Source organism: Chelonoidis abingdonii, chromosome 1 (assembly GCF_003597395.2).
Source record: "Chelonoidis abingdonii isolate Lonesome George chromosome 1, CheloAbing_2.0, whole genome shotgun sequence".
NCBI lineage: Eukaryota > Metazoa > Chordata > Testudines > Testudinidae > Chelonoidis > Chelonoidis abingdonii.
The window spans coordinates 250,333,346-250,355,266 of record NC_133769.1 but is presented as its reverse complement, the minus strand read 5'-3'; the positions used below and the strand labels follow the sequence as shown (position 1 = coordinate 250,355,266).

The 21,921-nt window shown below is 39.8% G+C and overlaps 1 protein-coding gene across 6 annotated transcripts in view; it reads left to right on the top strand.

Moving 5' to 3' along the window:
* Window positions 1-21,921, top strand: part of MGAT4A (alpha-1,3-mannosyl-glycoprotein 4-beta-N-acetylglucosaminyltransferase A) — a 140,398-nt gene that overhangs the window by 55,757 nt on the left and 62,720 nt on the right. For all 6 annotated transcript variants that reach the window (XR_012654898.1, XM_032805559.2, XM_032805561.2 and 3 more), the window contains exons 4-5: window positions 1,907-2,047; window positions 4,692-4,825. Coding sequence is in view for 5 of the 6 variants with exons in the window: in XM_032805559.2 (XP_032661450.1) it covers window positions 1,907-2,047; window positions 4,692-4,825 (275 nt within the window). In the remaining variant the exon portion in view is untranslated. The remainder of the gene's footprint in view (window positions 1-1,906; window positions 2,048-4,691; window positions 4,826-21,921) is intronic.

Sequence of the window (21,921 nt, the reverse complement as noted above, 5' to 3'; positions counted from 1 at the left end):
CCATAGCGGCGCCACTCCAGGGGGCGCCCTGCCGACCCACCGAGTGTTGCTAGGGTAAAAATCTTCCGATGAACGTGCACGCGGCGCGTGCACACCTAACTGGAATGGATATGAGCAACACATCTCGAAGAACAACAGTTACAAAGGTGAGTAACCGTCTTTTAGCCTTCTTGTACAGAATGTTTGGCTGCAAGAAATCATATTATACCAGTTCTCCAAAGACTGTAGTGTCTTTGTCTGTTCACTTCTTGGTGCAATTAAAAGTAGTAATATACATCTTTAAAACTCTATATGGCTTGGGCATAGTTGCCTAAAAGATAGTCTCCCTTCCCATGTGCTACCCTGCCTTCTGAGATCAGCTGTGGTATTCTCATTAACAATCTCAGATTTTAACAAATGGTGGCAGTATGTTTTTTGCTGGAGAACATTCTACTCTGTAATTCACTTACTGCATTGGTTTGACAGAACCCAAGTCAAGACTTTTTGGGCACAATATAAAGACTAATGCTGCACTGTGACTTTTTCCTGGGGGATGCATGGGCTAGGTATAATTATTTTTAACTTGTAATTTTGGGATTGTTGCCTCTTATTTTGGGTTGACACTGGTTCACCAATTCTTGTGTTAAATGTAATGAACTGTAAATGTTCCAGAGATTACTATTATAGGTATGTTTTAAATAACATATAAATACTCAAATCTGTATTATATTTGTTTAGTACCTTAGATCTAGGAGGAATCCAAATTGCTTTACAGATCTTGTCATTCATCCACCCTGGAATACATTTGGGTGAACTTCCACATCTACTTCTGCAATTGAAACTGTAGAGAAAATTTTGGCAGGAAGAGTGTAATCACCCAAATTGGAATATAGCCCACACATTGAAGCGAACACCTCTACTCATTGCACTTTGTACTTTTCAAGACTATAAGTAGTCAGGAGTTTAGTATTAGATTTCATCCAAAAAAGGCATCTCCAGTTGTATAGGAAACACTGGTTCATTTCAGCATCCCAGGAAAGAGTGATATCTACTGAGTCACCATCACTTCTAAGGTGGGTAGGTTTTCTTTGGATGTCTCCAAACCAGTTTCTGACCTGACCTGATCTTTATGAGACTCATGAGATCTTGAAAGTCAATATGAAGTGCTATGGCTTTTTTTCTAATTAAAAAATTTGGTTCTGGTTTTCATACTTGATTTGAAAGAGTTGACACATACTGGCAAGGGAATTTCAAAGCTGATATTTATGATCCATTTTGGAAACATCTTTAGAACTGGTTTAACTTCAGTATTTAACTGCAGTAAATAATTAATATGCCTACTTTGGTTAGGTGTATCTGTTCTTGTTACAAAAAATATATCCAAATTTAATTCCTGGACTGTTGCACCACATACTGTGTGTAGTCCTATTTTTGTGCAATATATTTGTGTGCAATGTATGTAAAAATGTGCATGCAATTTTGAAGTTATTTATTTGCAGATTAAGTCATTGCTTGAGCTCCTGTGAGAGTAGATACAAATTATTTTGAATTTTTTGGGTTTAATAAGCCCAATATACTCTGTAATATAAAGACACACTGAAGGTAAACATTTATGGAAGATTCTACTCAAGGTGAGTTATTTCCTCTCTGCCATTGGTCAGAGCACATTGTAATTCACATGTGATGATGCAAGTATGATGTTCCTGTTTCCAGAAAACTATTAAAAATCAATCTTGTTCATAACTCTTTTAAAAATTAAAAACAGAAAAAGTTTTACTTCCAGGCACACACATCTTAAAAATGGTTCCTAACTCAAACAAAGCATGAATGAATGATCAGTTTTGGAATTGCTTATGATTTATTGGTGCATGAACATATAGCCTCTCTGATTAATTTTCTGCATTATTGGTTTTATATGTGTTTGCAGATGAAACGCTGAAATTGTTAAAAGAGCTAACAAGCAGAAAATCTCTTCAAGTGCCAAATATCTATTACCATTTGCCTCATTTGTTGAAGAATGAAGGAGGCCTTCAACCTTCTGTGCAGATTGGCCTGGGACGAACAGGCGGTATGCTGGCATAATTTCAATAATGCTTATGTGTTTATGTATAAAATAACATGTCTGAAGGACTTCCTAATTTTGTTTTGGTAGTATCATAATTTAATGTATTGTTCGGTAGCTGCAATTTTATTTGTATGATATCTCTTAGAACTCACGCTGAATCCAAGATGAAAGGAGTTGTCTTCAATTTTGCTCTTTACTGCATAATCCCAGATCTCACACTACCCCAGGTACTAAGGTATACAATAAAAAGCACTTAATCTGGATCAATTTGTGTTATCTGTTAATGAGATTTATGAAAATTAACAAGGCATGGAAATATTACAGGCTCTGAAACTAGTTTTCTGACACATCCATTTGGCTACTCAGATATATGGGTAAATCAAGCATGGATTTAACCGTTTCAAAGTTGGTGTGTCTGGTGTTCCCACCAATAAGTTCCAATGTATAACTCAGAGGACCTGGAATTATGGGTACCTAATGATAATTGGCTTGGTCCTCCCCACAAAAGTTGGATCTTGGTTGGAGGAGAAAAAACACTTCTGCTATTAAACTACATGTTTTTTCTCTTACTGATTCCTTATACTTTGTAAATACAAATATTCACCAAAACAAGTGATTAATCCTCAAAAGTTCTGCTCCTTCATCAGTAGACCTCCACATAATTCCATTTTTGGAGCCGCAGTCCTTAAAGCAGATAAAGCCCAACCAGGGTCATGTACTTGGAAGCATGTCTGCATGTCTATAAGGCATGAAGGCCCGATATATTAATCCATTTGTGTCCGTCTGCTGTTTGATCTGGAGCTGCTGATTCTCTCATAATTGAAGCTTCCTTGTTTTGATAGTAGTTCTGTGGGTTTGATTCTGTCTTTGTTATAACAAGATGCATGCCCATATATTTATTAAATGTGCGGAATCAAGTCTCATTCATGATCACATCCACTAACAAAATTGAAATACATATTTTATACATAGGGCCCTTCTAAATTCATGTCAATGAAAAATATGTCATGGACCGTGAAATCTAATCTCCCCCTGAGAAATCTGGTCTTCTGTGTACTTTTACCCTATACTATATTATAGGGAAAAAGTATACAAAAGTACACAGTGTTTTTCAAACTGGGGGTCCTGACCCAAAAAGGACTACAAGGCTATTGTAAGGGGGTTGTGGTATTGCCACCCTTCTGTACTGCCTTCAGAGCTGGGCAGCTGAGAGTAGCAACTGCTGGCCGGGTGCCCAGCTCTGAAGGTAGCACTGCCACCAGCAGCAGTAAGGATGGAATGGTAGGATGTATTGTCACCCTTACTTCTGCGGTGCTGCTGGTGGTGGCGCTGCCTTCAGAGCTGGCATCCGGACATCTGCTTTCTGGGTGTCCAACACCGAAGGCAGTGCAGAAGCACGTGTGGCAATACTACAGTTTCCCCCCCACATACACGCACAATAGCCTTGTGACCCCCTCTTGGGTCAGGACCCCCCAGTTTGAGAAAAGCTGACTTTAGGGCTTTACATCTTTATATTTTTCTGTTTTAAAATATATATTCATGCTTTCTTGCAACACCATAAAATTTAAGAATTTAATATTTGAAACTGTGAACTTCAAGATTTTAAAAATGTTATGACTCTGAAATTTACAAAAATAGATTGTGAATTTGGTAGGGCCTATTTATATGTATTTAACCAGCAAAGTGAAGGATTCAGACTTTTTTTCCACAGGTTTAAGCCAACCATATATTATTTCAAAATTTAAATTGCCAAAAAAAAAAAAATTAAAATCAGGGTCCTAAAAACAGTAGAAAAATTAAGATTTACTTCACCATCCTTCTCTTTTTCTGTTGTGCCTGCTGGGTAGGCATTTCTAGTCAATGCAAATTTAACATCGCATACCTTTCTGAGAAATCTGTAGTTTGTAAGCACAAGAGGATGAGTTAAGAATGTCAATCAGCATTTTCAGCTCTAACTTGATTTTGTGTATTTAAAGGTGAGATCCCTTTAAGTACAGCTGCTTCAGCACAAGGCCACTATGCTTCTTCACTACTGCATCCATTTTATTCCCCTATTCTGCTCCCAGTGGGAGGGCAACCCTGTCCATTGGGGGTGGGCTAAGAAGCATGAAGATTGAACAGCCATGTGGAAGATAGGGATAGGTGAGTGGGATTAGCATCAATGTAATGGGAGTCAGAGTGGCAGTATTTGGGGTAGTTTATGGGAAAGAAGAGGTTTTAATAAGTTTCTTCTGCAAAAGTTATTAAATATTTTACTAAAAACACTACATAGAAGATTTGTTTGTGAAAAACTGTTGTACTAAATTTGGAGACTAAACTCTGAAGAGGGATTTTAGTTTACTTTGTGCAAGTCTCAGTGCAACCTTAACTAACTGATGTCACAATATTAATATATATATGTATTGTTAAGATGCATATAACTGTGATATTTTCAGCATTTTCTATTTTTTTTGTCTGGCTGTGTTTCCTCTAAGAATTGATGTTGTTACTATTAATTGTATTCCCAGTGATACTGGTATGCTCTGAAATTGTTTTTGGTTACTGTGTAATCTCTTAATATTTTGAGTATATTTCTGAATTACTACTTTGTTATATAAAGACTTTTATATATTGATTGCGCATAAGACTGCTTTTTATTTAATTTCAGTTTCAATTGTAATGGGAATTCCCACCGTGAAGAGAAAAGTAAAGTCTTATCTTACAGAAACCCTTCACTCTCTTATTGATAAATTGTCTCCAGAAGAGAAACTGGATTGTGTTATGGTTGTCTTCATAGGAGAGGTAATCACTTATATATTTTTGCATCATTAGAATCACATAGCAGTTTATTGTGCAATTTTTAAGAATTGGTTTGAATGTTCTAGAAGGACAAATACATTGTTATAGAAAAATGTTTTTGATTTCGTGGTCGTACATGAAGAGGCAGAGTGATGCATGTGTTATATTGAGACACATCACCTTGAAGTTTTGTGTGAGAAGAACTTTCTGCTCAATAGAGAGAAGGTGGAGGAAGGTCCAGGCGATCCATCATTTTGCAGATCCCCTGGTGTTTGCTTCCACTGATGATGGTGGCATGCGTTGATGCTGGAGAGCACTATTGCAGCTGTGTGGCTGAAGTAGCCTCTGCAGAGGTCCAACTTGGTGGGGAGAATTCCTCTCTTGTATATCATCCAATTGCCTGATCCTCCTGCTTTGGGTACTGTGCTGAGGATTTTGTCCATAATGCATAATAGACTGTTGACAAATGTTTTGCTGTTTTTATTTTTCTGGACAATACGTTTCTCCTGCAAAAAGATCATTATTTTTTAACTTGGTCTTTTGGTGGACACCATTCAAACAGGATTCATTGGACAGTTTGAAAAGCTGATTTATTGTTGCTTACTACACCAGATATTCTAGCTCAGATCCTAAGGACAACCAGAAACCAGTCTCTCTTAGGAAGGATTTTATCAGTTGCTGCAAGGGTTGAAAATCTCTTTTTAGAAATGTGTGTTTTCCCTGGCAGATTGTGGTCTGAGTTATAGAATGTGGGAGGGTTTATAAAGGACTGGTTCTTACTCATCTAACTGTATAATTTACTCATGAAGCAGTGTGATCACCTCTTGGGCTCATACTTGCATCCATTAGATACAGACAACTGTGAAAACTGTCTCTATTGCATGAGCCTACAATTGTACTGTGGCTGTATTTATTTTAATTTATATAAGCTAGATCCTTTCTGTGAGTAAGTGCAGAGCCAAACAGACATGCAAGTGGTTCTAGTTCTGTTATCAGAACATACTGAGAATTCAGCAAATTCTAAGGCCTCCTTTAAAAGTTTTAGATTACTCCTCTTGAAATGTTAAATGAGAACAACTTGGGAGTCCATTCTAGGTCATATTGCTCTCCATTTTTCCTGCCTGTCAACCATGACCATCAGTCTGGATACTACATTTGAATAGCTCTCAATCTCCATAAGCTGCAGAAAATGTTTTTGGAGCATCTCATGCAGGTTGATAAGAGTGTAAGTGGAATTAAGACATACAAATTCATAGTGAATTTATTGCTACGTGCAATTTTTTCCTGCATTATATTAGAGATGATAAAATTACTTCTAGTTAACATTTTTCTCATTTCAGCCTATAAAATTTAGACAGGCTTTTTTCCTTTTCTATTTTATTTTGCTGGAGTGGTGAAGAAGAGAGATTGTTCTCTGCTCTGAGAATAACAGTTATCTGATATCCAATCTTCTCCAAAGGTAAAGAAAAGGAGTTGAGATCGGGGTTCAATTCTCAGTTCTACCACAGATTTCGTATGTGACTTTAAACAAATCACATTTCCATACCTCTGTTTTCCATCTCTGAAATGGGGTAATAATTCTTCCCTTCTTCACAGTGATGATGAGGATATGAAAATCATTCATATTTGTGAGGTGTTCCAAGATTCCGATTAATAAAAGTCACACACACGCCTGTAAATAAGCAAATTTCAAAATTTAAAACTACAGCTATATTTTCTCTGGCAGAAGAGGGCTGGATGTGGCTTCATCTGGAGTTGGTCACTGGTGATGCGTGTATCAACTGTATTCAAGGTGTTGTTTAGGAACAACACAGTGTACTTCTCACACATATCCTTGTGGGTTGTTGGCCCAGGAGTGAAAGCCTAGGATCAGAACCTGAATTTGAATCCCTGGCATGTTCAAGCATAATGTATTTGCCACTGTAACTCCTGCCTGGCCTTGCTTTCCTTTCTTTATTTTTTTCCTCTTTCTTTACCATTCTTTTTGCTGTATTTTGTATTTTTCTTAAGATCCAGCTTCTTGTGGGCATAGTGTAAAATTTGCCTCAGGAAAAACTCCTTGACAACCAAAACTGTTTAAGAAATATTTCTCACTGAGCAAGCCAGGTGTACTTCAACTTTTTGCCAGCTTCTACAAGCTGGAACTGGTAATTCTGTTAGGAGTCTTGTTTGGTTATTTGAAGGACAGACCACTACTGTTTAATTTAAAGTCTGATCTTGCACCACTAAGGTCAAGGAGGATTTTGCCATTGATTTAATAGAAACATGATCAAGCTTCTAATGCACTGTTGGAAGCCTGCAACAAAAAACTCGTACAACTACATCTAACAGAGAGGAAGATGGTGCCAGATAAAACAGCTTACTATCTATGGTAATTATGTCTGTAACTCTGAGCCTTTCACTGTTACTGATTTTATTTCATCCAAATATCAGTATATGGCAAAGCTAATTTTCCCAGTAACTATAGAGTGGCTGTGCTGCCTCCACATCCAGAGCCAGCTCCAGACACCAGCTGACCAAGCACGTGCTTGGGCGGCCCCTTGTAAGGGGTGGCCAACCTTGGGATGGCGAGGGGCACTCGGTTTTTGGTTTTTTTTATGGTTCGGTGGGGCGGTGGTTGAGGTTTTTTGTTGTTGTTGTTTTTGTTTCGGTGGCGTGGCACAGTGCCCGGGGTGTGTGTTTTGGCGGCTCTCGGGGGAGGTGGTTTGGTGGCGCGGTGCTCGGGGGGTGGTGGTTCGGTGGTGCAGCGCTCAGGGGAGTGTTTTTTGGTGGCACAGCGCTCGGGGGTGTGTGTTACGGCGGGGCGGCACTCTTTTACCGCCCCAAGCGAAAAAAAAAAAGTTAGAGCCGGCCCTGTCCACATATCATTTGTCTGAGGTTTACTTCAGTAGCTAGAAGATCCTTTTCTGCCATGCCCTGCCCTCTTCATTGTTTCTAACTTTTTTACCTGCATTTTATTTCAAAATCTTTTCTAGATGAATATTTTATGTTCATAAATGTCAAGGAATGTCTTGAGTTGGGATCATCAGTTCTTTATATATGCACCTGTAAGCTAGTAATAGAGCAGGCAGACTCAGAATCTTTGCCTGTTTCCAGTCCTGAGTTGCAGTTATACTGCTAGTGAAGCCCATAGGGGTTTTGCCACTAACTTCAGGAAGAGCAGGACGGCATACTTAGTAGTGAGGAAGTGATTCCTCCTTTAGGGTCTGTCAAGATTCCTTCCCCACTCTGAACTTTAGAGTACAAATGTGGGGACCTGCATGGACACTTCTAAGCTTAATTACTAGCTTAGATCTGGTACACTGTCACCATCCAGAAGTCAGTGGCTGGAGCACTTCCTGTCCCCCCAAAACTCTCCCCTCCCTGGGTGGCCTTGAGGGACTTCACCAATTCCCTGGTGAACACATATTCAAACCCCTTGGATCTTAAAACAAGGAGAAATTAACTGTTCCCCCCTCCTTTCCCCCACCAATCCCTGGTGAGTCCAGATCCAATCCCCTTGGATCTTAAAACAAGGAAAAATCAATCAGGTTCTTAAAAAGAAAGCTTTTAATTAAAGAAAGAAAGGTAAAAATCATCTCTGTAAAATCAGGATGGAAAATACTTTACAGGGTAATCAAATTCGTATAGCCCAGAGGAACCCCCTCTAGCCTTAGGTTCAAAGTTACAGCAAACAGAGGTAAAATCCTCTAAGCAAAAAAAGGGACATTTACAAGTTGAGAAAACAAAAATAAAACTAATCCGCCTTGCCTGGCTGTTACTTACAATTTTGAAACATGAGAGACTGGTTTAGAAAGATTTGGAGAGCCTGGATTGACGTCTGGTCCCTCTTAGTCCCAAGAGCGAACAACACCCAAAACAAAGAGCACAAACAAAGACTTCCCTCCACCAAGATTTGAAAGTATCTTGTCCCCTTATTGGTCCTCTGGTCAGGTGTCAGCCAGGTTTACTGAGCTTCTTAAGCCTTTACAGGTAAAAGAGGCATTAACCCTTAACTATCTGTTTATGACAGGGTCTGCATTCTCTGGGTAAAAAATAATGCCACCATCAAGTTGGTGAAGAATGAGACATACATTAGTTTTTAAAGGGACATGGTCAACTTGAAAAACATTTCTGCCTACATTTTTTTTTACCTAGTTACAAGTAACACCTAAGATATTGTAATTGAAAATTCAATGGAAAAATATTGTTCGCTGATTTTTCAGTTTTATTTTACCCCATCACCTCCAGATGTGGTCTGTACAGGTTTGACCCCAGATTCTTCCCATGAGACACCAAAGTGGCAGTGGAACGAGCAGCTGGAGGTTCCTGCTTGTGAGGTCCATCCCTTGGGTTAGACAGTGGTGCAGATTGGACCCATACGAAAGCTCTTTCCCTTATCTGGTTGATTATGTGAGGCAGAACACCCTCCATTTCAAGGGATCAGCCCTTGAAAAACCCATTTCTCTACAACAGACACCAGAGGTGGGGGTGGCTAGAGCAGGGGGCCAGTCAAAGCCAGAGATCTGCATCTTCATTTATGTTTTGACAAATAATTCATAGTTCTTCAAGTGCAGCATCCCTTCAAGAATGAGCTTAGGAGCAGAAGCCAGACCCATGGCATCAACCTACAGGGCTTCTCATGACAGTAAAGGGCACTCTCATAAGTGTAAGAACAGTTTCTCTTTCAAGAGAAGGGATCCCTCCCCAACTCCATCCAAGTCTAGTGAGTCCTCATATGTGGGCCCTAAGGACTTAGGCTTGCTTAAATCCTCCGATCATGAGGGCAAAGCATGAAGGATAAAGGGTCTTCTGGTACTGATGTAGGCTCTGATTCATAAGCCTAAATATTGGCACCTTCTGACACCATTTAAGAGAATCCGAGTAGACTCTTTGGCGGTATTGACCTATCTCTGTAATACCTGCCATTTACCATGACCATAGATGTGCCAGAGCTGTCAATTCCAACTACTGGCATTCCCTGGACTCTGGGACTAACTGAAACTTGCCCCTCCCTGGAGGATATCTTTACCCTGCCATATCCTGGGTTTCCTTTTCTTTTGGGTCTAACCCTTAGAAACATTGTGATATCAGAGGAGGAAACTACCTCAGGGAGATAGGAATGTTCTCCTCAGTCCAGAGGCAAAAGCTTTCACCCACTAGTACCGATGGCTCTGTTGGTTGAGCAGGAACCAGCCTTCTCTTTGGAGGAGCTGAAGGCTCCAGACATTCCTTTATGCCCATATAGGGAGGTGAGTTCAGACAGAGATTCAGAACAATTCAGGTCTGTCCTCCACCTAGACACGACTACCCAAGGGACTGATGGTACCTGTTGCCATAGGGTGCCTCTCAACCAGTCGACCCTTCATATTAGCCCTAGTGGACCCCATGGATCCCTATGGCAGTCATGCTGATTCCATCCATGAGTTCTACCGTACCCCTCTCACTAGTCCCACACAGAGTTCTTTGAGCAACTGTGTCAGGTCAAATGTCTCGTATGGTTCCCCCCTCCCCCCAAGAACTTAAAATAATTATCAGCAGCTTGCTTACAGTGACAAACCTTTATACGAGAAATGGTTCATTTTGTGACAAAGGGAGAAAAGCATACAACACAAACCGCAGCAGCAGTTCTAGCAAAATGCAGAAGCTGAAAATATGACAAACCTTATTTCAAGCTGGGCTTTAAGTGGAGTGGGTCCAGCGATGCATCGATGCCTCAATCTGTTGTACGGTGTCAAGTACTGGTGAACGACAGTATGTGGCCCTGAAAGTTACACCGGCATCTTGAAACAAGACACCCTAGCTTAGTATCTAAACCCACAGAATTTTTCCAGAGGAAGCTTAATGAGTTATAGGACACACAAAAAACTTGAAGTGTACAGACTGTTAACAGGAAGGTTTTTTACCGTGTGGCTTTGTGCATTGCCAAAGCTGGTAAGCCAGCGACATAGGCCACGTCTATACGACGCGCCATTTCGGCGCGTTAAAATCGAAAGCTCGGGGTTCGATATATCGCGTCTCGTCTAGACGGGGATATATCGAACCCAGAGCACGCTTACATCGATTCCGGAACTCCACCAAAACAAACGGAGTTCCGGATTCGACATGGCGATCCGCGCACATCGATCCCGCGCGGTGAAGACAGGTGAGTAACTCGATTTTAGATATTCGATTTCAGCTACGCTATTCTCGTAGCTGAAATTGCGTATCTAAAATCGATTTTCACGCGTCGTGTAGATGGGGCCATAGGTGAGAAACTACTACTAGCTGTAAAGGATACATGTGCAGTGATGATGGGAGAAAAAGCAGCATCACAGCTAGACGTGATCCCACTTTCTAATGAGAGTTCCATGTTGCATTGCAGAGATGGCCACTGATGTAAAAGAGCAGCTCCTAGAAAGTGTTAGTCAGAGCCATATTATTTAATTCAGATAGATGAGTCTACCAATATATCAAATGCTGCACAGCTACTCATATATTCATTTTTCTACAGCAACAGAATTAATTGAGGATTTTCTGTTTTGGTGTCCACTTCCAACACAAGGAACTGGAGAAGAGCTTTTTTAACTGTTAAATAATTTTGTCCAAGACACAGGCCTTGATTCGGGGATGTTTGGATTGTCCTGCTAGTGGTGAAACCTGTATCACAATGGTATCTCAACCTCATACTACTATCAGAACTTGCTAGACCATCATTTGAATCACTGGCCACAAGTTCTACGACTTACCTTACCATGAAAGTTACTTTTTTAGTTGCCATCACAAAGGCCAGAAGGATGAGTAAACTGAGAGCACTCATAGCTGACCTGCCTTATGCTATTTTTCATAAGGAGAATGTTTCCTTTCACCTTCACCTGAAATTCGCCCCAAAAGTAGTTCGAGTTTCACATAAATCAACCTGTCCGCTTATTGGTATCCCCAAAATCTCATGCTTCCAATCAGGAGAGAAGACTTAGTTCTCTGGATTGTTCTGCTACAAGGATGAAATTGATTAGAAAATCACCAAGGTTATTTGTTAGCTTAGCGGAATGGTCACAAGGACAGACTTGATCTGCTCAGAGACTCTACATGTGGATCTCCAGCTGTGTCATTTTGTTACCAACTGATACGTATACTTCTCTCGGATGGTGCAATGGCATCTCTTTGGACATCAAGAGCGACTACCCAGAGCTTCATCCATACATTCATGAAACAGTATGTATTAATTCAAGTGTCCTCTGCAGATGCAGCTGTTGGGGCTGCAGTATTACAAGCACTTCTACCAACTGCATCCTCACACTGCCGTCCTGTTTAAATACTGCCTATTAATCACCCATGTGTGCAATACACATAGGGACCAGCACTTGAAGAAGAAATGGAGTTTACTGACCTGTAACTGGAGGTTCTTTGAGATACATGTTTCCTATCTAAATTCCACTATCTGCACTCCTTCCCCTAAGCTTTGGATTTATGATAAGAGAAGAACTGGAGAGGCATTGGTCCCCACCGCCCCTTATACCCTCATGTCAGAGCATGAGAATTGCCCAGCCATGGATCAACGGACACTATTTTTAAAAATATCTGATCTTGGATGCATGATGTGCATGGGTACCCATGTGTGGAAAACAGACAGGGACCACACATCTCGAAGAACTTCCAGTTACAGGTCAGCAACTTCCATATTAATAGATTCCATGGTCAGAAGGATCTCTTAGGGCCTGTCTTTTAGAAAAAACATCTAGTCTTGATTTAAAAGTTGTTAGTGATGGAGAATCTGCCTTGGTCCTAGGTAAATTGTTCAAATGGTTAATTACACTGGTGGTTAACAATTTACATATTTTTTCCTGTCTGAATTTGTCTAGCTTCAACTACTAGCCAGTGGATCAAGTTATACTTTTTCTCTGCTAAAGAGCTCATTATTAAAAATGTGTTCCCCATGTGAATGCTTATAGACTATAATCAATTCACTCTGTAATCTTCTCTTTGTTAAGCTGCATAGATTGAGCTTTTTGAGTCTATCACTGTAAGGCATGTTTTCTAATCCTTTAATCATTCTCATGGCTCTTCTTTGAACCCCCTGTCCAATTTATCAGCATCCTTCTTGAATTGTGGGCACTAGAACAGGGGACAGTGTTCCAGCATTGGTCACATCAGTGTCCATTATAGAGGCAGAGGTAAAATAAACTCCTTACTCCTACTGGAGGTTCTTTTCTTTATGCATCCCAGGATCATATTAGCCCTTTTGGCCACAGGGTCAGATGGGGAGCTCATGTTCAGCTGATTATCCATCATGACCCTCAAATCTTTTTCAGAGTCACTGCTTCCCAAGATAGTCTCCTTTCTGTAAGTATAGCCTACATTCTTTGTTCCTCAATGTGTATATTTACAGTTAGCCATATAAAAATACATATTGTTTGCTTGCGCTCAATTTACCAAGTGTCCCAAATTGGTTTGAATCAATGACATACTCTCTTCATTATTTATCACTCCTCCAATTTCTGTGTCAACTGCAAACTTTATCAGTGATGATTTTATGTTTTCTTTGAGGTCATTGATAAAGATATTAACTAGTGTAGGGCCAAGAACTAATCCCACTAGAAACACATCTATGATGATCCCCTGTCATAAATAGATAGCTAAGGATTAATGTTCTTTTACCTGCAAAGGGAACCAAACACCTGACCAGAGGACCAATCAGGAAACGGGATTTTTTAAAAGCAGGGGAGGGAATATCTGGAGGGGTTTGGCTTTCTTCCGTTTGTTTTGGTTTCTTTCGGCTATGGAAGAACAGCTTTTCTTTCTATCTCCAATCTTCTTTTTACCCTTCTACTACCAAGCTGTGAGTACAAAGGGAGCAAAGCAATAGGCTATTATATGCTTTGTTTTGTATTTACATGTGTGCTGTGCTGGACTGGTTTAAATTGGCTATTTTTTGAATCAGACTGTTTATTCCTATTTTCTTATAAGTAATATCCCTGTATTGATCTCTTAATGCAGTGTTTAGTTTATGTGTATTTTCTTTCTTTTTATATAAAGTTTTCTCTTTAAGACTTGCTGGAGGTTTTTTTTCCTCTAGTTACGGCTACGGAATGAAGGGAGGGGGGAATCTCTTTGTGTTAGCGTGACTAGGTTTGAATGCATAGCCTCAGGGGGAGGTAGATTGTCCTCTCTGGTTTGTATTCAAGGAGAATAGTACGGCATCGCTCAGGCTAACCCAGGGAAAGCGGGAAGCTGGGGGATGAGACAGGGAGACCCAGGGGCTCGGGGTCTTGGGGGGTCCCCCAGGGATAAGTTGGGGCGACTTGGGGGTGATCAGGAGCTCTGAATCTGATTGGTGGCAGCGAGATCAGATCCAAGCTGGTAGTAAGCTTGGAGGTTTCATGTTAGCTCTCAGTTATGAACGCTAAGGTTCAGAATCTGAGTAGGATGCTATTACATCCCCTCTTTACAATTGTATTTTGAGATGTATCAGTTAGCCAGCGTTTAATCCATTTAAAAGTATACCATGTTAATTTTATATTATAGTTTTTAATCAATGTTATGCAATATCAGATCTAATACCTGGTATTACATAACATATTGATTAAAATATGATATTACATTATTATATAATCACTATTACTTCTATCAACCAAATTTGTAATTTCATAAAAAAAATCAAGGTAGTTTAACAGGCTCTGTTTTCCATAAACCCATGTTAATTGCAATTAATTATGTTACTGTCCTTTTAATTCTTTATTAATTGCGTCCCATATTAGCTTTTCCATTGTCTTACCCAGGATTGATATCAGACTGCTAGACCTATAATTACCTGAGTCATCCCATTTACCTTTTTTAAATATTGGCATAATAGTAGCTTTCTTTCAGTCTTCTGGAACTTCCCCAGTGTTCCCGGACTTACTGAAAATCATCATTCATGGTCCAGTGATCTCCTCAGCCATCTCTTTTGAAACTCTTGGATGCAAGTTATCCAGGCCTGCTAATTTAAAAGTGTCTAACTTCACTAGCTGCTGTTTAACATCCTCCTGAGATACAACTGGAATGGAAAGAGTGCCTTTTTCCTCAGCTGTGGTTTTTGGGAGTCTAGTGAAGTGTTCTAAAACAATTCCCAATTATCATTCACATTTTTCTGATTAAATTCTTCCTCCCAGCTGATTTGGCTCATAATTGTTTAGCTTTGTGAAATTGGCCTTTTTGAAGCACCAACTCCTTTGTGTGTGTGTATGTGTGTATACATACACAAACACACACACACACACATATATATACACACACACACACTACTGATCTTGATTTTATTTTATCATATTATAAATGAAATTGTTATGATCACTTGTACTTTATATTGCCTTTAACTTTTTTTGCAGTGATTATGCAAATTAGAATTCCCTGAACTCTGAGTATGGATATCCAAAGTGCCTGTCAGCTTGATAGCTAAGCACCAAATTAGGCAAGTGCTAGAACTGTATAACTGAGACAATTATACAGTTATGCCTCAATAACTGCATCATCTTTGCTTTTTGATTTGCAGAGAATTGTATTTCTTATAACTTGGATTAATTCATCATATAACCATATTTGACTAAGAATTTGCTCGTTAATTAGGAAGGCTTACAATTTTATTTTTATTTTATCAGTTATTTTAAAATTGGGCATGATTCATCTTTGTATTCCATCTCCATTGCATATTGAAATCTTGGGTTCTTGTTCACTATGTAACTAGTTTATATACTTGCCAGCTCAGTTTGTGACATTTAAAATATTTGTTTAATCTTATCTAAGTATTGCCCTTCAGAATACCCTAGAGATCCTGAATTGCAAAAATATTGAACTCCAAATTACATTAGCAATAGATAGTATTTATTATGGTAGGGATTGTAGTAAATTTGGGAAGTATTATTTTGGAATCGTCTTTACCATTATAAACATTACTGAATAATACATTTTGTTTAAAAACTTTGGTGGACTGAATAGTTAAGAAGTGAAAAGTATTTTGTGGCACTGTGAACAGGTTTGTCTCAGTGAAGCATGCCTACTTAAATAACTGCAAACTAATCTGAACTAAATATACCTCTCAATAATTTATTCTAGAGATATTTCTAGCATAAATCATTTTGTCTACCTACTTTATTAATCAGTGAATACTCTCTAACACCTTTGGTACAAATCATCATCAGGATATATTCAGAACTATTGAGATCTTGTTTTGCATTCTGACTGATTGTTCCCAAGACATTAGCTCATTTTCTGGCAGCTTTCAGTCAGTCAGTAGACATCTCAAATTAGCTTAACATTTTTAGTAGTTCTGTAAACTTTTGGTTGTTAAACTGTTGCCTAATTAGTAGGGCTGTCAATTAATTGCAGTAATTCACATGATTAACTCAAAAAAATTAATCGCGAATAAAAATATTAATCGCACTGTTGAATGACAGAATACCAGTTGAAATTTATTAAATATTTTGGATGTTTTTCTGTATTTTCAAATATATTGATTTCTATTACAACACAATACAAATTGTACAGAGCTCACTTGATATTATTTTTGATTACAAATATTTGCACTTTAAAAATGATCAACAAAAGAAATAGTATTTTTCAGTTCACCTCATAGAAGTACTGTGGTGCAATCTCTTTATCATGAAAGTGTAACGTACAAATGTAGATATTTTTTGTTACATAATTGCACTCAAAACCAAAACAATGCAATACTTTAGCGCCTACAGGTCCACCCAGTCCTGCTTCTTGTTCAGCCAACAGCTAAGACAAACAAGTTTATTTACATTTACAGGAGATACTGCTGCCTACTTCTTATTTACAATGTCACCCGAAAGTGAGAACAGACATTTGCATGGCACTTTTGTAGCCGGCATTACAAGGTATTTCCGTGCCAGATATGCTAAACATTCATATGCCACTTCATGCTTTGGCTACCATTCCAGAGAACATGCTTCCATGCTGATGATGCTTGTTAAAAAAAAAAAAATAAAAAAAAAATGGGTTCATTAAATTTGTGACTGGACTCCTTGGGGGAGAATTCTGTGTCTCCTGTTCTGTTTTACCCGTATTCTGCCATATATGTCATGTGATAGCAGTCTCGGATGATGACCCAGCACGTTTGTTTTAAGAACTCTTCCACAGCAGATTTGACAAAACACAAAGAAGGTACCAATGTGAGATTTCTAAAAATAGCTACAGCATTTGCTCTAAGGTTTAAGAATCTGAAGTGTCATCCAAAATCTGAGAGGGCTGAGGTGTGGAGCATGCTTTCAGAAGTCTTAAAAGAGCAGCACTACGATGGGGAAATTCCAAAACTCGAACCATCAAAAAAGAAAATCAACCTTCTGCTGGTGGCAGGTGATTCAGAGAATGAAAATGAACATGCATCAGTCCTCTCTGCTCTGGATAGTTGAGCAGAAGTCGTCATCAGCATGGACGCATGTCCTCTGGAATGGTAGTTGAAACATGAAGGCACATATGAATCTTTAGCAGATCTGGCACGTAAATATCTTGTGACGCTGGCTACAACAGTGCCATGCAAACACCTGTTCTCACTTTCAAGTGACATTGTAAACAAGAAGCAGGCAGCATTATCTCCTGCAAATTGTAACCAAACTTGTTTGTCTGAGCAATTGGCTGAAGTAGGACTGAGTGGACTTGTAGTGGACTTGTTTTATTTTTGAATGCAGTTATTTTTTGTACATAATTCTACATTTGTACATTCAACTTTCATGATAGAGATTGCACTACAGTACTTGTATAAGGTGAATTGAAAAATACTATTTATTTTGTTTTTTACAATGCAAATATTTGTAATTAAAAATATAAAGTAAGCACTATACACTTTGTATGCTGTGTTATCATTGAAATCAATATATTTGGACATATAGAAAACATTCAAAAATATTTAAATAAATGGTTTACTGTTATTTTTTAACAGCATGATTTTTTTAATCACTTGACAGCCCTACTAATTAGTGCTGCTAATCTGTTATTGCATACACGATGTATTTGAGTCTGAATACTCAAGAATACATTCCTTGTTTGTGTGTGGTAAAATCCTGTTTGTAAAGCACATGGCACACTTTTGGCACCATAGGCCTGATTCAACAAGGTATTTAAGCACATGCCTAACTCCTATGTATATATGACCTAAATACAGACTTGCTTGCGCAATTATGACTTCCAATCTCTCAGTCCTCCCCTCCTTGCCCTCCCTTCCCTTTCTTCTATTGATATGGTTGTTGATTCTCTCCAGGCTTCACTCTCCTCCACCCTTGACTTTTTCCCTTCTTAAGGTCCATCCTGCTAACCTCTGTTCTTGACTTAGAGCATCTCTGGTAGAAATTCCATGATCAAGCTAACTTCCTCAGCTACAAGTTTGTTCTCTCTTCTGTCAGTTCTGACATATTCCTACCTAAACTATTCTGCTTTTCCATTTTAATTAATCTCATGCCCTTGACCCCAGCCATCTTTTCACCATTTTTGGTTCATTCTTCAAATGCTGTCTGCCTTCAACTTCTCTCTCCACATAGGATCTCACCAATTTCTTCCAAGAAAAAATTGATAAAATATTGCGCAATGACCTTCCCCCTCTCCTTGGCCTTCCCTTCCCCTCCTACAAATCTTCTCCTTTTCCCTTCTCACAGATGTAGAAGTTTCTCATCTGCTTTCTTCCTCTAACCTTTCCACTTGCCCCAGTGACCCCATCCAATACCATCTCATGATCTCTTTGTGCCCACTTATTCTCTTCCTTACTTTTCCCATTAAACTTTCACACTCCTCTGGCTCTATCCCGTCGCAATAAAAGCATGCTTTAGTCAATCCCATCTTAAAACAAAATCCACCCTTGACCCTATTTGCATCTCCAACTTCTGCCTCTTTTCCCTTTCATCACTAAGCTCATGGAATGCACTATTTACAATTGTCTGGAGTTCCTCTCCTCCAATTCCATCCTAAACCCTCTCCAATTTGGTTTTGCCCCTTGAATGCCACTGAAACCACTCTTGTCAAAGTCTCTCTAATAACATCATCTTAACCAAATCTCAGCACCGGTACTCCACCCTCATCCTCCGTGACCTGTCAGCCACTGTCGACTATACTCTGCTTCTTGAAAACCTGTTCTTTCTTGGCTTCTGTGACTTTATCCTCTCTTGGTTCTCCTGCTGTCTTTCTTATCACTTCTTTATCATGTCCTTTGGCAGATCCTCATCATCTATCTCTCACCTCCTTCTGTGTGGGATTCCACAGAAAACTGTCTTTTGTACCTTTCTCTACACCATATCTCTGAGTAACCTTTATCACAAACACAAATTCATCTACCATCTTTGTGCAGATGATTTATAGAACCATGTGTCCACTCCAGACCTGTTTCCTTTTGTCCAAACTAAAATCTCAGCTTGTCTCTCTGACAGCTCATCATGGATGTCTGGCTGCCAGCTCAAGGTCAACATGGCTAAAACACAGCTCTTAATGTCCCTCCCCCCACCCCCCAAAAAAACAACACTCCCAGCTATCATTTTTCTTGATGACTGTGGACAACACTCCCATCCTGCCTGTCAGTTCGTCTTATAACCTAGGCATCATCTTTGACCCAGACCTCTGTACATGTCCTCATATCCAGGCTGTGTCTATATCTCATGGATTCTTTCTGCATAACATCTCTAAGATATGGCCTTTCCTATCCATGCAACTAAAACATTTGTCTAGGCTTTTGTCATCTCGTATCTCAATTAGTTCAATGTCCTTCTCTCTGACCTTGACAAATGCAGTCTTGCCCCACTCGCATCCATTCAGAATGCTGCTGCTGCTGCAAAGATAATTTTCCTAGCCTCTTGCTTTGACCATATCATTGCTGTCTTTGCATCAGTCTACAGGCTCCCCCTTCTCTACAGTGTCAAACATGAGCTACTTCACTTTCAAGGCCCTTCACAGCCTTTCCCCACCCTGCCTATCACCTCCATTCTCTATCAATATGTTGACTTAGGGATCGGCAACCTTTGGCATGCAGCCCATCAAGGAAAGTCCTGGCAGGTCAGGCCGGTTTGTTTACCTGCTGCATCTGCAGGTTTGGCCGATCATGGCTCCCACTGGCTGCAGTTTTCTGTCCCAGGCCAATGAGGGCTGTGGGAAGGGCGGCCAGCACATCCCTCATCCCGCACTGCTTCCCACAGCCCCCGTTGGCCTGGGATGGCGAACTGCAGCCAGTGGGAGCTGCAGTCATCTGAACCTGTGGACGCCGCAGGTAAAGAAACCAGCCCAGCCCGCCAGGGGCTTTCCCTGGTGGGCACGTGCCAAAGGTTCCTGATCCCTGCATTGACTCCTGCCTCCAGTTAGCCAATCATGCCAGCCTCTGTCTCCCACTGGTTAAATTTTCAAACAAGCATCTTCATGCTTCACCCATGTTGCCTCTCATAAATAATAAAGTGTCATTATAAATAAGTGAAAACACTGTCATCATCTGGAATTACTACTTGTTTTGTGGATGTGAATATTCTTGATGGCTAGTTCATCTAAAGAAAGAAAAGAAGAAAATATCCGAATTCATCATTGATGTGCTATAAGGAAGAAAATCCAGAGTAGTTGCATTTCACTCTTTCCTTATTTAGGAGAGTATAATCTAAGTAGTTTACCTTCAGTATGCCACTCATATCTATTTAAAAAACATTCTATAATATTCAAAATACTCTGTAATCTTAATTGAAAATATTTAATTTCTTTACATTTGTTTTTATAGTCTTACTGAATTATGTTATGGAGACTAAAATTATGAAAACTGTTCCACATTTGTTTCTTGAGAATTACCTACAAGAATGATCAGAACCATTTGATTCTTATTTATTTTTTATAAAGCTCAAACACCATCATGGCAATGCCTTGGAAAAGCTGACAAGACATAACCGTTTGCTTCTATGTCCAGTACTGTCTAAGGTGGGGTGGGCAAACTACAACTCATGGGCCGGATCTGCCCCGCAAGCTCCCACTGGGAAGCGGACTCTGGGGCTTGCCCCGCTCTGGCACTCCAGCTGGGGCGCCAGGTCAAGAGGCACACCGCACGGCTCCCGGAAGCTGCAGCATGGCCCTGCTCCAAGGGTTGGGGGCTGCTCCACGTGTAGGGGCTGGAGATGGGACATGCCACTGCTTCCGGGAGCCACTTGAGGTAAGCGCCACTCAGAGCCTGTAACCCTGATCCCCCTCCTGCTCTCCAAACCCCTTGATCCCAGCACGGAGCACCCTCTTGCACCCCAGACCCCTCATCCGCAGCCCTACCCCAGAGGCCGCACGCCTTCCCGCACCTAGGGTGACCAGATGTCCCGATTTTATAGGGACAGTCCCGATTTTTGGGTCTTTTTCTTATTCAGGCTCTTATTACCCCCACCCTCGTCCTGATTTTCCACATTTGCTGTCTGGTCACCCTACCCACACCCCAACTCCAATTTTGTGAACATTCATGGCCTTCCATACAATTTCTATTCCCCAGTGTGGCCCTCAGGCCAAAAAGTTTGCCCACCCTGGGTCTAAGAATATGTTTATTTTTTGTCAATATGGAGTAATAAAAATATCTTTTGAATTAAAATGAAAAAGATTGTCAGTAGATCTTCATATATTGAGGTAGAGGCCAAAAAACAATAATAAAAATAATAATAATAATAAAACCGAATCCAATATCAATTTAGTTTTTAAAATGTCAGAAGTAAATTCATTCATTTAAGAGATTAACTCAGTAATTGATGTATTCACCTGCACTTCAAATCCAAGCCTCATTAGGAAAAGTCAAGAATAAATAAATAAATAAATGCCTCCCTTTTAGTGTTCCTTGTAAATTTGGCAAATGTTGAATACTAAAACTCATAAAAGAGCAGGAATACTTGTGGGACCTTGGAGACTGAAAAGCTTATGCTCAAATAAGTTTTTTAGTCTCTAAGGTGCCACAAGTACTTCTGTTCTTTTTGCGGATACAGAACAACACGGCTGCTACTTTGAAAAAAAATCATAAAGTTATTCTTCGAGTCCTTGTTCATGTCAATTCCATTTTAGGTGCATGCACACCCACTTCCACTGTTGTAGATTTTTGCCTTAGCAGTAACCGGAATGCTGTGCTCATGCATCTGTATATTAGGCACCCGCCGGCCCTACACCTTCTC